The sequence below is a fragment of the Pecten maximus genome, chromosome 19 (genome assembly GCF_902652985.1).
Source record: "Pecten maximus chromosome 19, xPecMax1.1, whole genome shotgun sequence".
NCBI lineage: Eukaryota > Metazoa > Mollusca > Bivalvia > Pectinida > Pectinidae > Pecten > Pecten maximus.
Genome location: NC_047033.1, coordinates 2,319,003 through 2,334,390, shown reverse-complemented (window position 1 = coordinate 2,334,390; position 15,388 = coordinate 2,319,003). Strand labels below are relative to the sequence as shown.

General features: G+C 34.6%; 1 protein-coding gene across 1 annotated transcript in view; it reads right to left on the bottom strand.

Moving 5' to 3' along the window:
* Positions 1-584: 584 nt before the first annotated feature.
* LOC117318039 overlaps positions 585-15,388 on the bottom strand; it is an 81,734-nt gene continuing 66,930 nt past the window's right edge. The window contains exons 22-33 of the mRNA XM_033873040.1: positions 15,195-15,344; positions 14,773-14,898; positions 13,574-13,672; positions 11,750-11,845; positions 10,022-10,117; positions 9,412-9,603; positions 9,042-9,137; positions 7,487-7,582; positions 6,127-6,222; positions 5,265-5,356; positions 3,562-3,686; positions 585-3,032 (exon numbers count right to left, since the gene is read on the bottom strand). Of these exons, the coding sequence (XP_033728931.1) occupies positions 3,588-3,686; positions 5,265-5,356; positions 6,127-6,222; positions 7,487-7,582; positions 9,042-9,137; positions 9,412-9,603; positions 10,022-10,117; positions 11,750-11,845; positions 13,574-13,672; positions 14,773-14,898; positions 15,195-15,344 (1,238 nt within the window). The 3' untranslated portion in view covers positions 585-3,032; positions 3,562-3,587. The remainder of the gene's footprint in view (positions 3,033-3,561; positions 3,687-5,264; positions 5,357-6,126; positions 6,223-7,486; positions 7,583-9,041; positions 9,138-9,411; positions 9,604-10,021; positions 10,118-11,749; positions 11,846-13,573; positions 13,673-14,772; positions 14,899-15,194; positions 15,345-15,388) is intronic.

Genomic DNA, 15,388 nt, shown 5'->3' with positions numbered 1-15,388 from the left:
TGTCTCATTGACACCCTCCCTCATACGACCCTGATTGTTAGTGTCTCATTGACACATTTCCTGATATGGCCCTGGCTGTTAGTGTCTCATTGGCACCCTCCCTCATACGACCCTGGGTGTTAGTGTCTCATTGACACCCTCCCTCATACGACCCTGGTTGTTAGTGTCTCATTGACATCCTCCCTCATACGACCCTGGTTGTTGGTGTCCCATTGACATCCTCCCTCATACGACCCTGGTTATTGGTGTCCCATTGACACCCTCCCTCATACGACCCTGGTTGTTGGTGTCTCATTGACATCCTCCCTCATACGACCCTGGGTGTTGGTGTCCCATTGATACTTTTCCTGATATGGCCTTGGCTGCTGCGGTGACGTTAGACCGTGTTCTAAATCGATCTTCCGGCCATGCTAGTCTATACTAACGGGTACATCCAATCAAAATCCATGATAAATTATTCTCGGAACGCCTCATGAATCATGTATGTGATTTTCAACCTAGCTATGGCGATTGAAACATATCCCAGCAACATATTACCTGATCATAATTTACAGCTATAGACAAACAAACAAGAAGATGTTACATATCTTTATTGTGTTCATATAAAACAAATACATTTAGTAAAAGTAGACAACATTATACTGTTCAATATAAAACAATTAGGTACTCGTTTATAATGATCACCTGACATGTTTTCTGAGGAGGAAATAAAAATAAATAAATTTGATTGGATGCATACAGTGTCAATAGCAAACTCATAATAAGCAAAACATATACTGTAGATAATAAGAGATTTAACACATAGATAACGCTGTAACATATGAACAACTCAATGTTCCTTATCCTCATACACAGTGTAAACATACAAAACATATTTAAAAGAGAACATGATCCTCATAATCATCTCTCCCGTTGAACTCTATCCAACGAAACATGAAATCTGATTTGATTTGGGTGTGTGGATGGTAAATTAGGTATATAGTTAACCGAAAATATTCGAGATATATAGTGAACCTAAAATATTCGAGATATACAGTTAATCTTAAATATTCGAGATATATAGTTAACCTAACATAATCGAGATATAGCTAACCTTAAATATTCGAAACATAAAGTTAACCTGAAATATTTGAAAAACAAAGCTAACTTAAAATATTCGAGAAATATGGTTAACCTTAAATATTCGAGATATATTGTTAACCTAAAACATTCGAGATATATAGTTATCCTAAATTATTCGAGATATATAGTTAACCTAAAACATTCCAGATATATAGTTAACCTAAATGTGGGTAAAAAGTTGAAAGTACCGTAGATGACATATTCAATATCAGAGGTCAAAAACCACATCTCAAAATTATCAAACTTAATGCTCATTTATGGCGAAATAACGAAATATGTGTCGAGAGTTCACATGTCTAACCATAATTTATTTATATTTAATACGACACAATGCAAGCAAAGTGATCAGGGGCTCACATAGGTTGACCACTCCTTCGATTAGTATGATCAAGTGTCATCGTTAACTCTAATCCTTGACCAAAGACCACTGAAATCTGGTGAGACGGAGGCCTAGATAGTGTGTTATCGTGTGTATATGAGTTAACCCAGGGTTCACGAAAACTCTAATGTGGACGCACGGATTCACGGAAGCTTTCACGCACATTTATTACTATATGCAGTCTTTACTTATGGGTGAAGAAGGGGCGTACTAATTTGCAGAAAACACGAGACAGCACATTTAAAGTTGACTCGAGACAAAACATCTACACAAACACGAGAAAATACTTACAGTAAACACAAGACAAAACGCTATCTCTGTTGTCAGTACTTATATACTGTACATAGCGGAACCCCACGTAAGGATCGAATAAGTAATTACCTCTTTATCATTTATATAAATATATATCTTACTATCGAGGTCGTAACTAGAGAGATTCTACATAACATTATATCGGTATACAACTGTAAGAAGCACTTATATATTTTAGCATAGTTTAATTGACATACATGTTGTATTGATTGCTATAAAAGAGTTATTAATAAAATAAGAAACACTATGAAATGACATACTTAAATATAACAAATATGAAAATAGCATAGCCATTATTTTTATAATAATAATTTACTACACCAATAGCTGAGTATTAAATAACATAATATATAATTAACATTAAATAAAGCAATTATGTGTACAATATATAATATCAATAAGACACTTTAATTTGATACTTGTATATGTCTATTAAAAGTCGTTAACTCTTAAACGTCATATCCATCATCAGCCTTGTCCGAAATAATATCATAGAATGTCCTCACAGCACCACAAACATTGTCCAAACACACAGATTATGACCCGGAACTATATCCGAAATCTCCACACTAATAAAGACGGTCAGTGAAGCATGCTGTCATCTTTGATATTGCACTTATGATTGTGTGGTCACCGGTGTAAATGTGTCAGCTGACAGAAATATATTATTGAAGCTCATAGCAAAAGGATTTGAATCCTTTCATAGCAACCATTCCGCACTGTCTTCCGTTTCTGATGTCCTTGAAATCAGCCTATTTGAACAAAAATATAGCTACCGGAACTTTTAAGTGTTGTCCTGTTTAAACACGTCCTTTATCCTCATTATCGGCGACATTGTCCACGGAAGCCGTCTTTATGTTTTCTATACCAGAACTGAATGTGAATATTCTTATTTGTACACAAATTTCAAATGTACACTCAATACTTTGCACAGCTGATGGGAATAAGTGTTCTTAACAAGTGATTGGTGATTGAAATTGAACGTCTGATCGGGAAACATGACCTTAACACGTGAGTGGTATCTCGCGTGAGTATATAATGTCCTGTATTGTTTTCCAGGAAGGACATGAAACGTCAATACTATATTACAAAGAAGAACTTAATTATCAGTACCAGGTCCATCTTTAGAGTTCATTTCAGTTCGTTTTCAATAACTCCATAGGAAAACACCATAATAACGTTATTGATTCCGGATACGTTTCCGTAGAGGTCTTCTGACCTGTGATAAAATTTTAAAGAGAATTAGTTTCATTAACCAAACCTGGAAATATTGAAATCGCTATCATAGTGTGTATTGAATTAACTACTACATATCATTTTATACTTATAATCATGCAGTAATAAGATAGTATAGAACACATGATTAATGTTAATTAATGTATCACTTTTGAAAACGTTAGCATGCGTCTACAGTTACAGCATTACATCAATCGTGTACATAATCTTTTCCTGGTGCCAATTTGGTGATGTAGTCCATAATTCAAAATCAGTGAAAATCTAAATATATTGAGTTCTCGTATTTCATTAAGCGAGCCATAACTTTTGTAATGATTTTATTTTCTAGGTTGAGATTTTCCGCAAAAATAGCGAAAATTATGATAATTCGAAATTGATAAATAGTACAGTATACTATTATTGTTACCTGTATGTTGATAGTGAACATATTATCAATGTAATAAATAAGATGTCCGTGTACACGTATATGTATTATTGACATCTTCAGCTTGATCTACAATATCAAATCTTACTTCATTGCTATAACATCGACATATGTTCATCTGTTAAGCTTCAGTCGGTAACTTAACCTCCTTGTGACTTTAGGGTGGTTCTGTATCTGTTGGTATCGTGCGGAGTATAACGTCCTGACTGTGCACTGGGGACAACATATGACACACAGAAAAGGTTAGACTGTGCACTGGCGACAACATATGACACACAGAAAAGGTTAGACTGTGCACTGGCGACAACATATGACACTCAGAAAAGGCTAGACTGTGCACTAGGGACAACATGCGACACTAAGAAATACTCAGACAATATAAACCCCAGTGTATAACACCTCCATATGCTGTCATTTGTTAAGAATATAGAAAATCATCAATATCTCAACGGTTGATAGTTATCTTATAAAAGTATTTGCTTGTCGGGGGTAGAACTGCTTAACTATGAAAGGGGAGACATCATATCGAGGTGTTTTACTACGATGATTAACTCATAATCATTGTAAACAAATTAAATGTCATGCGTTAAACAATTTTATGTAATTTACAGGTGCCTAAATTAAAACATTTATTTAAGATTCTGCAGACCAACATGACAAAACAAACATTCTGTGCTCTACAAAGTTTAGTGTTCTAAGCATGAAACTCAGTATGAAACTATACATATAACTTAGACAGATTGTCGTCGATAGACAAGCATATTTGTTACAAAATACCAAATAGAAACTGTTCAGTAAATCTATTATGTAACAGGTAAATAGGCTGTAACTGTCATTAACGACGATCGACTCCGTACAGCTAATAGATGACAAACTAAAAGATAGGCAAACTATACAAACATGCACAACTATAATCTATACACATTACTTCATTCATGGTAATAAACGATCAACAAGATAACGCAAAGTTTGATTCAAGATGAACACGATGACTCAAATTTAAACCCAGAATTAACTTGATGATTAAAAGCATAATTCGGTAATTCGGTAACAGGGTGACTGAAAGTGATTATTAACGATAAGCCCGTTGACTCAAAGTGTAATTAATGATATCACGGTACATCAAAGTGTAATTAACTATATCACGGTACATCAAAGTGTAATTAACTACATCACAGTGCCTCAAAGTGTAATTAACGATATCACGGTACATCAAAGTGTAATTAACTATATCACCGTGCCTCAAAGTGTAATTAACGATATCACGGTGCCTCAATGTGTAATTAACGATGGCTCAACATGATTCTTGACGATTACCATGGCGACTCAATGTGATAATGAATTACGAACCCTGCAAAATGTGACAATTAACTGTTATCACGATGACAAATTTAATCTACGATTAATTATCGAACAGTACGGCGACTCAATGTGATAATAAGCGATGAACACCCTGACTCAATGTGATGATAAGCGATTAACACTGACTCAATGTGATGATAAGCTATTAAAACGCTCACTCAATGTGATAATAACCGATTAACACCCTGACTCGATGTGATATTAAGCTATTAACACGCTCACTAAATGTGGTAATAAGCGGTTAACACCCTGACTCAATGTGATGATAAACGATAAACACCCTGACTCAATGAAATTTTAATTAAATAACAAAATCTAAACGACGGTAAACATTTTTCGTTATACGGTAGGTAGTACGTTCACTTTCTAATACGTATAAAATGTTGTAGAGTTTAAATATTAGAATCTTCAGTACGTATGAAGTTTTACCTGACATATGTGACCATTGGTAGTACGGCGACACCGACAAACGCTGGGACTTGGGCACCTCTGACCTTCGGGACAGCGGGGCCAACACGAAGCTGTAACGAACATATTATATTTTACATTGATACAAGCTATAGCACAATTTGCATTTCCATAATTGATTGTAGTTCCCGCTTTAATATTTCCGAAATATATATATATAGCTTAGAAACACAAATGACGAAGGAAGACAACTTTTTGACTCGTGCCCTGACCGGGCCTCGAACTCACGATCTACGGCACCCAATCGCCTAGCCAGAAATACCCGCAGCTTATACCGCTGCGCCACATCGGCGTTCTTAAAAAAGAACGTTTCAATGGCGCAGTGATGGTCGGCCCGATACCCTGACATGATCATTGTGGAAGTCGTCTATAAGATGATATGAATACTTGGATCGCAATGTATTTACATACATGGATACGAATTGTACATATATTATATATATTTTTCTCGGTACAACTACGACAGGAAATTCAAATCTATATCTTCGGATCACCAACACATAGTGTATATGATACATTGTGCTAATAAATAGATATATAGCTTAGAAATACAAATGACGAAGGTATATATATATATAAACAAGACGGTAAACCATAGAACATCCATGATGACATATAATAATGAATCAATAGTATAATAGTTCTGCTGATACTGACTGCTTGAAATCGACATTTCAACATTAAGCTGACTAATCATCACACTATTGAATTTTGAAATATTCATGTATGCATCTGCAGTGGCTTTATCTGGTATTCGCTTATCGAGTGTCCGTGGTCCAAACAACAAAAATAGCTAGGTGTCATTTGCTTACAACATACTTACCATATTGACAGTTAGGTCCATAATACCCTCTCCTGCACGTACACTTGTCATGTGTCCGACAATAGCCTCGCCCATTACAGTTTCGTGTGCACTTGACTGTTCCAACGGAGCATAAAACGATTTCACAATGAATTTTAACCAAATATCACATTTTTTTATATACAAATATTTCAATTGATATTAGCTATCTGCATACATATTAAAAAAATAAATAGCTGTATTTAGATATTATTATACAAGTTTATATATATTGTGCATTATGTTGTCAAATATTCGAAGAAAACGTAATGAAAATGTATCCCCGATCCCCGACTTTTTTCTGTTATTTAGAAAATATACAACCTCTGATTTATGTCTCCGTCAAAAGTAGCACTAGGATGGAGATGTCGCAAACAAACATTTGTTTATGATGATACGGGATGCGTATTTCGACAAAGAACAACCGTAACACATATTTCAAGAATAAAGCCCGAAAGAAGTCCTTTTATTCCCAAATATTCGTGGAAATTTACGCAAGGTTGAAATTAAAGCTAATTACGTGGATCCCTTTTGATCGCGATGCTTACCTCCATGCGTGTAGAGTGCATATCTAAATCGCGAAATGAAACCCCCGCCAAAATAGCAACGTTTACAGTATACCCAGATCTACTGCATCAGTGTTCATGTTGAAAGTGACATTAACGAGTTTGTGTAAAATTATTTATTAGGCAATAAACGGCAAACTATTTTATGGCAGTATGAAATCAATGAGATATAGCATGTGCGCAATGGTAAAAGCGGTGACGTTTTTATTGTAAAATTATATGTCAATATTGAAGTGAATGAGGAAAAAACTACCATAGCATTGTGATAATGGCGTAATATTACTGAGAAGCTCTGAAGCAATTCAAAGGCAAATATGTTATGGATAATGTGTGCTGTGAACATGGTCAATCGCGAGGACCTCCTCGTATTTATATAGCGATAAGCAAATGACATGAAATAGACAGAATAATGATCATCGCCAGAACTGTTTCGAACCTTTAATTGACTAAGGTCATTGTAACCATTTATTGCAGGTACCAACTGAGGAAATTATATTCGTATACTATATAATTGTTAAAATTCACGAGGCTGATATTTCGCGGTTGTTCCGGTCGGGCCTAGTTCACAGGTATTAAAGTTGGTACACCTAAGCCTTGTTAACATCCTGCAGTAAAAACTATCTATGTACTTATTTGTAAACGCATATATATATTTAGGTCGGGTATTTACTTTCAAATTATGTCAATTTAAAAGCGGTGAATATGCTGAAATTAATGCCCCGCGAATATCAAATATTAAACAGGATTTACCCTTATATAGTAACTCAAGTAAGTACCTCTTTGACAGAAACGTCCAGTGTAACCATGGATGCACGTGCAGTGATTGACGCCCACACAACGGCCCCCGTGCAAGCATACTCGGCGACAGTGCGCTGTGAGGAAAGCTGGTTATGTTAGTGTGTGACGTCACATGTATCCGAATAATGAGTAAGTATAACGTTAAAATAACAATGGCCTAGCTGCAAAGACTGTTGTTTTCTGATGTCTACCAATCTTCATGATTTCGCTAAATTCTTGATTTAGAAAGGACGCACTTTTGGCTATGGTTCATACTGACGGCTAAATTTTTTACAATATAACAAAATGTACACAAACAGGCTAACCAAAACGTCATATTCACGACCAATTTTGTATTTGAGCGCCGAATAGGGTTTTGAACGACGAGGTAATATATATTCCTCATTTAATAATCCTTTGTGTTTGCAAATACAAAGATTTTAATTTGTCATCTTTTCGGATAAATAGATACAAATTCAATCAAATCAAAGATTTTCTTTTAAAATGAAGAGAAGTGATGAGATTTCTCATTTCGGTAACCTTTTCATGAAAATAGCGAAACATTAAACATCTTGGAAACATCAACCTTTGCAGTATTAAGAAATGATGTAAACGTGATATACAAACACTTTACACATGTGATCTTAATTTTCAACACTGATGCACACTTAATATACTAAACCTGACACGTGACATCAATTTTCATCAATGACGTTAACGTGATATGAAAATACTGACACAGGTGATTTCAATATCTACAAATGCTGTAAACATTATTTACAAATACTGATATAAACGTTTCTATGACAACAAATGATGTAAACGTGACATTTCAAACACTGACACCTTTAATTTCAATATCTGACATTGACTTTTACTAAAGATGTACATGTATATAAAACATCTTTAATTATTAAATTACAACGTAATATCTACAACAATGGTATTTCACTCTGTATTTTATTGCATTGTGTCTCGTATTTTGATTTTTAATCAATTTATTTTTTTCTAAATTCTAAAATGAACATCTAAACGAGTGATTATGAGGCTGGTAGTGAAAAGCATGCGATATACAGGTGAAATTAAGCTGATTGTTGCCATAGCTCTGTGATCACAAAAACTGGTGACAGGAAAACGGGGACATAAAATGAGAAATAACATATAAGACCTGTCGTTATCAACATTACTAAGTATAAGAGACGACATCAAACTGTGGTAGGTACATGTAGTGAAAATCTAAGACGATTATCTCACTGTATTCTGACAATTGTCCGTAAATGAGCAACCAGTCCGAATCAGGTATCCCCCGTTTCTAACTCCTAACGATAAAGTGGTATAAAGAAAGACCCATTCTCAGAAACGTCAATAGGTCTGATGGACGGATACAAAGTTCGATGAGTGTTTCAGATTTTCACTACAGTAACAATCCTTATACAAAACTCACTTATTTTCACCCGGGATTGTGCAGGAATGATTACTTATCGTGACTTAAATTATTGTGAACAAACAACATAACCAAAGTGACGAAAACGACAACTCAGAGTTATTTCTTACCAAATTGGCATCTGCGACCATGGAAACCGTGGCGACATTGACAGCGGTTGTAACTGGAGCATACCCCACCGTTTTGACATGGGAATCGGCATACAGCTGTGGAACGTTAAACTTTGAATTATATATTGTGATAATTCTATATCAAATATTGTGTTTCTGTTATCTATAGAATATATTTTATAATACATTACTATATATAATTATATTGTAGGATATCAATAGATTTATGTAATTGTTATATAAAATATATTTACTTATTAACGCTTTTATTATCCATTTTATAAATTGATAGTGTCTGTTATATACGCAAGGTATTCTACTATTTTACTAAATTTATTATTCTGGGATTGCTCAGTACAAAGTATCCTACCTCTCTCACATCGAGGTCCACGGTGTCGAGCGCGGCATCTACACACTCCTGGACTTACACACTTTCCACCGTGTTGACACTTCGGTGAACATTTGGGTTTATTGCACACTTTACCCTTGTAGTTCGGGGTGCATCGGCACTTATTACCAGGAAGACATGCACCACCATTTTTGCACGGCGGATTACAAACAGCTGTAAAGATATACAAAGCATACTCTTAAATAGAATAAGGAACATTGTCTATAACTAATACTGACCTCACACACTTAATTATATGTATAAAATAATCATTTCTGAAAACGATACAATGTTTCTTCAGATGACGAATAGTGAATTGCACTCTAAATCTTAGATATACTATAATGCATCGTGTAATTTAAAACAGCACAACTACTTTATACGGGTTTGATTTGAAATATACTAAAGCGGGAAATATTTTAAATTTGACATTCCAAGATAGTGAATCATACAATACTTTGTATTCTCCAAGATTTTAGTGATTTTGTAATATCTTTTGTTTCGTTTCGTTGTTTTTTTTTTTTTTTTTCCTGACGATTCTTTCCACACAATAAGTTTCAGACCGGTATGATTTCTCTTTGTTCATCCTTACGTATCTCACAGCGATATCCTCCATAACCTCCATGACATCTACACTTGTTGTGTCTGATACATAGACCGTTATTGATACAGGACGGATTGCAATGCGCTGAAAAGGAAGCATATCCGGTTGATCTACTGACATTTTATTTGTTCATAATCAAGGCCAATACCGATACAATAATAATAATAATCCCATATGTGAAAAAAAAATAAGTCAAACAAGCATGGAAGTAGTCAGATATACTGACAGACAACTTTAAAGGTTAACTACATACAAACTGATAATTTTGCATCAAATCCATAATGATTTTATGCTTTAATTTTATTTGTTAAGCTGTAATTATTAAGATCTGGAGTTAATACATATTTGATAGGAAATGACGATCAAAAAGCAAACTTTGTATGTACATCCAGAGATAATTATGAGGTATGTTAATACAGGTAAAATGACTTTAGGAAACAGAAACGTGTATGTTATATTCATGAAATGTAAATAAAATCAATAAAACAATAAACGGAGATTTGTTTATAGACACCATGCAAATAAGTGTTGCTTCCCAGGCAGTTATCAAACGTGCATGTCAAACACAGCGGAAAAACTAGATATTTTACAGTAAAACATCATCATAACGCTTCAAAACCAATGAATAACCGAACAGGGGCACGTGATTTAGCGCTAAGGTTTGTTTGTCCATGTACATGTAAGGTATATTCTTTATTGTTTTAGTCCAAGGTATTGTAAAGTTTTTTTGGGGTTTGTTTTATTTCTAAAATTATTATAATGCGTCTGATATATGTTATATTGATTGAGGGTAGTATGTTTTATTTGAACAATTGCGATACATCTTTACACAACAATAGAAGGTTTTATGGTTCTAGTCTAACAAGAAAGTCGATGGCAGACGATAAACGAGCATTGTATACACGTAGAAGGACTTTTTGTCTTGCGTGTTATGTTGTATTCCTTGGAAAATTCTAACGATTTGTATTTGAACGCACTATTGCTGTTTTTGATCTCTCCCAAGACATTCCCCCCATCCCATGTTTTAAATAAATAAGGTTAACGCGCATTCGTATTCGATAATGATTATTCTAATATTAACTTAACAAAACATAGAATAAAGACTCTCATTGTCATAACATCAATGAATAGTTACATTAAATGAACTCGACCTAGACTTACAAGGCTGAACTTGACTATGAATTACCCAATCAACTTCCGAGATATCGGGAGTTTACATCCGGGTAATTATTAAACTCACTCCGTATAAATCTATACTTATGCCCCGTTTTGTTGATGTTTGTGTTAAAATTTCAGTGTTGTTTAATTGTTTTGCTTTCCCCTTTTGTTAACGTTATGAAGTGACCTTCGAAAATTGCCTTTTATATAAGTGCGTTGTAGTCGTGTAAGTACACGTTAGTCATTCCCCAAGACATTTATGAACATGTCATCCTCTTATACAATGTCAAATTTTAGCCAAACAGCTAAGCAACAGTTCTTAATTTTATTTAGTATCTGTAAAGAAAAAATACATACAATCTGCTCTACTTTTTATATAGTATTTGTTCCTGGTGTTAAACGTTGAAACGCCATTGCCCAGCACACAATCAAGCGTTGTCTACACTTTCTACGTTATATACTCAGCGTTTCTACATTTACATGGTGTTAATGCTACTTTTAATCACTAACATGTATATATATATATGTGTGTGTGTAATCACTATGTATTACTTGTACCTGTTTCGCACCTCGCTCCAGTGTAGCCCTGCCTACATAGACATTTATTTACACTTTGGCAAAAACCCATATTCAGGCAATGTGGATTGCAAACAGCTGTAACAAAGTATAATAAATATGCAAGATGATATACACATTGTTATTGTAATTTCAGTAAAGGTTGTATTTTTCGATTGTTCAATTGTTTGTGGTTGTATAGCAAATTTGAAACATAAATGATATAGATTTGTAATGACATCACAAATGAACTTTATTTTGCTGTATCAACTTAATTAATCATGTATCTTATCTATAAGGATTTCATTTAATTTTATCATGAAAAATAATGAACAGTAGAAATTTTCGAAAATTGCAACCTTAAGAGTACATTTTTGTATATTGAAATGCTGTTTTAGATTTTGCCAGATACATCCAGTGGATTACAAGTGTCTGTTATATTTTGTGAGGGTTCGTTATTCAAGGTAATCAAGAGAACTGCAATACATATATTAGATAAACGTCCACAAGTTTGACATTTTATGTTTCGTGGTAAGATATTGGCGCATTGTATGGATGCTGTGCAACACTCAAAATCAATCTTAACAAGCTCTACTCCATATAGCGACTATACCCGAGAAAGTCAATGTTGAAAATATATTAATATAAAGAATTATGAAACTAAGACAGCAATTGTTTTGGTAAATAGCTCAATCATTGTAAAGCAAAATCAAAGCGATTCGGTAGGTCCTACAAGAAATAATATATTACCGCTTTTCGGCTTAAGTCGTGTAGCATTCCTCACAGACATTAAATACGTTGATAAGTGTTGCCAATTTGTCAATATATATCTATAAGACATTTAAAAAAATAGTTCCGTACATCGCTATATCAAAAATGCATTTCACTGTGCATTAACAAAGACCGTTTAATGATGCGAACTTACAGTTACAGTCATTTAAGTGTTAGCATAGCCTTGAACAAAATAAATATCACGATTAAGGTAAAGGTAATTGAGACTTTTCTCGGAGGAAGAACCACATTCACAGGATAAAAAACTTATAAATAAATAGCATAACATAATAAAAATAATCATTACTTTTGTTGTCCTTTCGTGGATATTTGGTTTGTTTTTGTTTAACGTCCTATTAACAGCCAGGGTCATTTAAGGACGTGCCAGGTTTTGGAGGTGGAGGAAAGCCGGAGTACCCGGAGAAAAACCACCGGCCAACGGTCAGTACCTGGCAACTGCCCCACGTAGGTTTCGAACTCGCAACCCAGTGGTGGAGGGCTAGTGATAAAGTGTCGGGACACCTTAACCACTCGGCCACCGCTTCGTGGATATATTTAACAAAAAACTGTTATCAGAAATATATATTATATCTTATCTTAATTTTGCACCTTTTGCGCTAAAACATTTCGTTACATTATCATTGCGCTTACTGCTAATAAAGTATATATTTTTCTATCAGTATTGAGATAATGCCGATTTAACGGTACTTGGAACTTATCTTTGATAACACGTTAATTAATGAGTACCCATGTAATCTGCGCAATAGCCAGATGTATTAATTAAATGATTTAATTAATTTCATGGTTATACAGAAACCTTGAAAATCGTGATTGGATTATTCACAACTAACATTTTAAATACTGCAGTACTTCTGAATAATAAAGTGAAATGGTAAGCTTGTAAATGTATTGATTTGTGTTAATGCACAAAATGCACAATTCCAGAACAGGTAAACATCTCAAAAACAATGTAATGGAATAAAATAGCAAAAACGGCATCAAATGTATTTAGCAAGAGACACCTTATTGTGCCCTGTAGATAATCACGTGACTTACGTCGGTGACATATAAAACCTGTGTATCCTTGGCGACAGGCACATACTCCCGGGGAGACACAGATACGATTCCGGGGGCAGTACTGGTTACAGGTGTTTGCTAGAAGAAGTAAAATGAGGTGTTCAAAGCACACTTTTCATACGAATTGTACGACGTTTCAATTTGATTCTGAATCTTTATCAATTATTATTGAATGATTAACTTGAATGAAGTAATTATGTATTTAGGTATGCATTACAGAAAATATAGTGTACGACTAAATCAAGAATCGGTTTATGATTGAGTGCATTATGATTTTTCTGGCCAACCAAACATGACGTAACAAACAGCGACGTCATTTTGTACGTTATGTGTTAAATATATAATTCAAATCCAATGAAAATGTTTGTTTCAAGCGACTCAATTATTTTGATAAAACAAATAAATATTCTGTATGTTGATATCAACAACAAACGCCTTAACATAAAGTTCTTCTGTGGCTAAAACAAGAGAGAAACGAATCGAACAAGAAGCCCATGAACCGTCACAGTCACCTGAAACCAAATTTTATATTTCAATCAATTTAACTCTATTTAGCCCCACCTATCACCCCGGGTGTCAGTCATGGTCAATATGTACATAGCATCTAACTGCCATTTCATACTGACAATTTTAATAAGGTTTGAATTAATTCCAACGGAAAATAAACAAATACTCCCCAAAAATCTGATTTCCCTTAATTAACTGTAGTAAAGTTCAGCCCCTCTCCAGAGGAAACTTGAGACTTCAGGGTGATAAAATTGATAATTTGGGTACTTTGATTGTTCCGAGTCTAGGTCTTAAAAAGTGACTTTCACTCACGCTTTAGCAAGTTTTGCCTCGCATATCAGGCCCCTGGTGAATGAAAATAATATAATTCACAACTTTGAATATTTTTTGACCGTGAAAATTTATATCAGGGGTTTCAGAGTAGTCCAAAATATAAGTTATTTACGGACGCACGACGCACGGCGACGGACATAAGGCGAGTATAATAGTCAGCAGTCATTCTTTCTTGTACCATTATAACAAAATTATATGCCAAACACGCTGAAATAGACCAGAGAAATAGCAGTGTGCAATTATTTGGAGGAAAACGCAGCCAGAACTGGAAAAGTTATCTAATGCTTCCGTCAAAAGAGTTTGAAACAAATAGACTAGTTGTGTAGTATTATACATACCTGTACAGGTTGTGCCGTTACCAAGGTAACCGTATGGACACGCACTACACTTGTAATATGGATAGCGTCTTGTTTCCCTACAGGTAGTAAGTGGCGAACAAACGTTTCTTTCACACATGTTCGCACCTGCGAATAATAATATCACAAAGTCAAATGTACCAAGTTATGATTTATAATAACGACGTCATTTAACTTTACACTGATATATTACGGACTACATATCAAGGCGATTTGGACAGTCCACCATATGATGAATACGAAAACCTTCCGTTTTGTTATTTGTATTGAAGATATACCAAAAGACATGTAGATGACATGTCGCACATCAAAACTAATTCCGGGTCAGTAAAGTCATGTTTTAACGCCATGTACAAACACAAATTTAAACCATATACATGTTTACATATTAACGACGTACTTACTTTGCGCCTTACACCTTTGGCCATCACCAAGGTAGTTTGGCGGACACTCTCCACAGGCGAAGGCATTATGGGTAAAACCAGGGTCAGACATAGCCATGTCTCTACATTGTACTCCGGGAAAACACGGTTTGGAGGCACAACTTCTGTCGCCTTTGGTTAAATAGGAATAAGAAAGTATGACAAAACTCCATGAA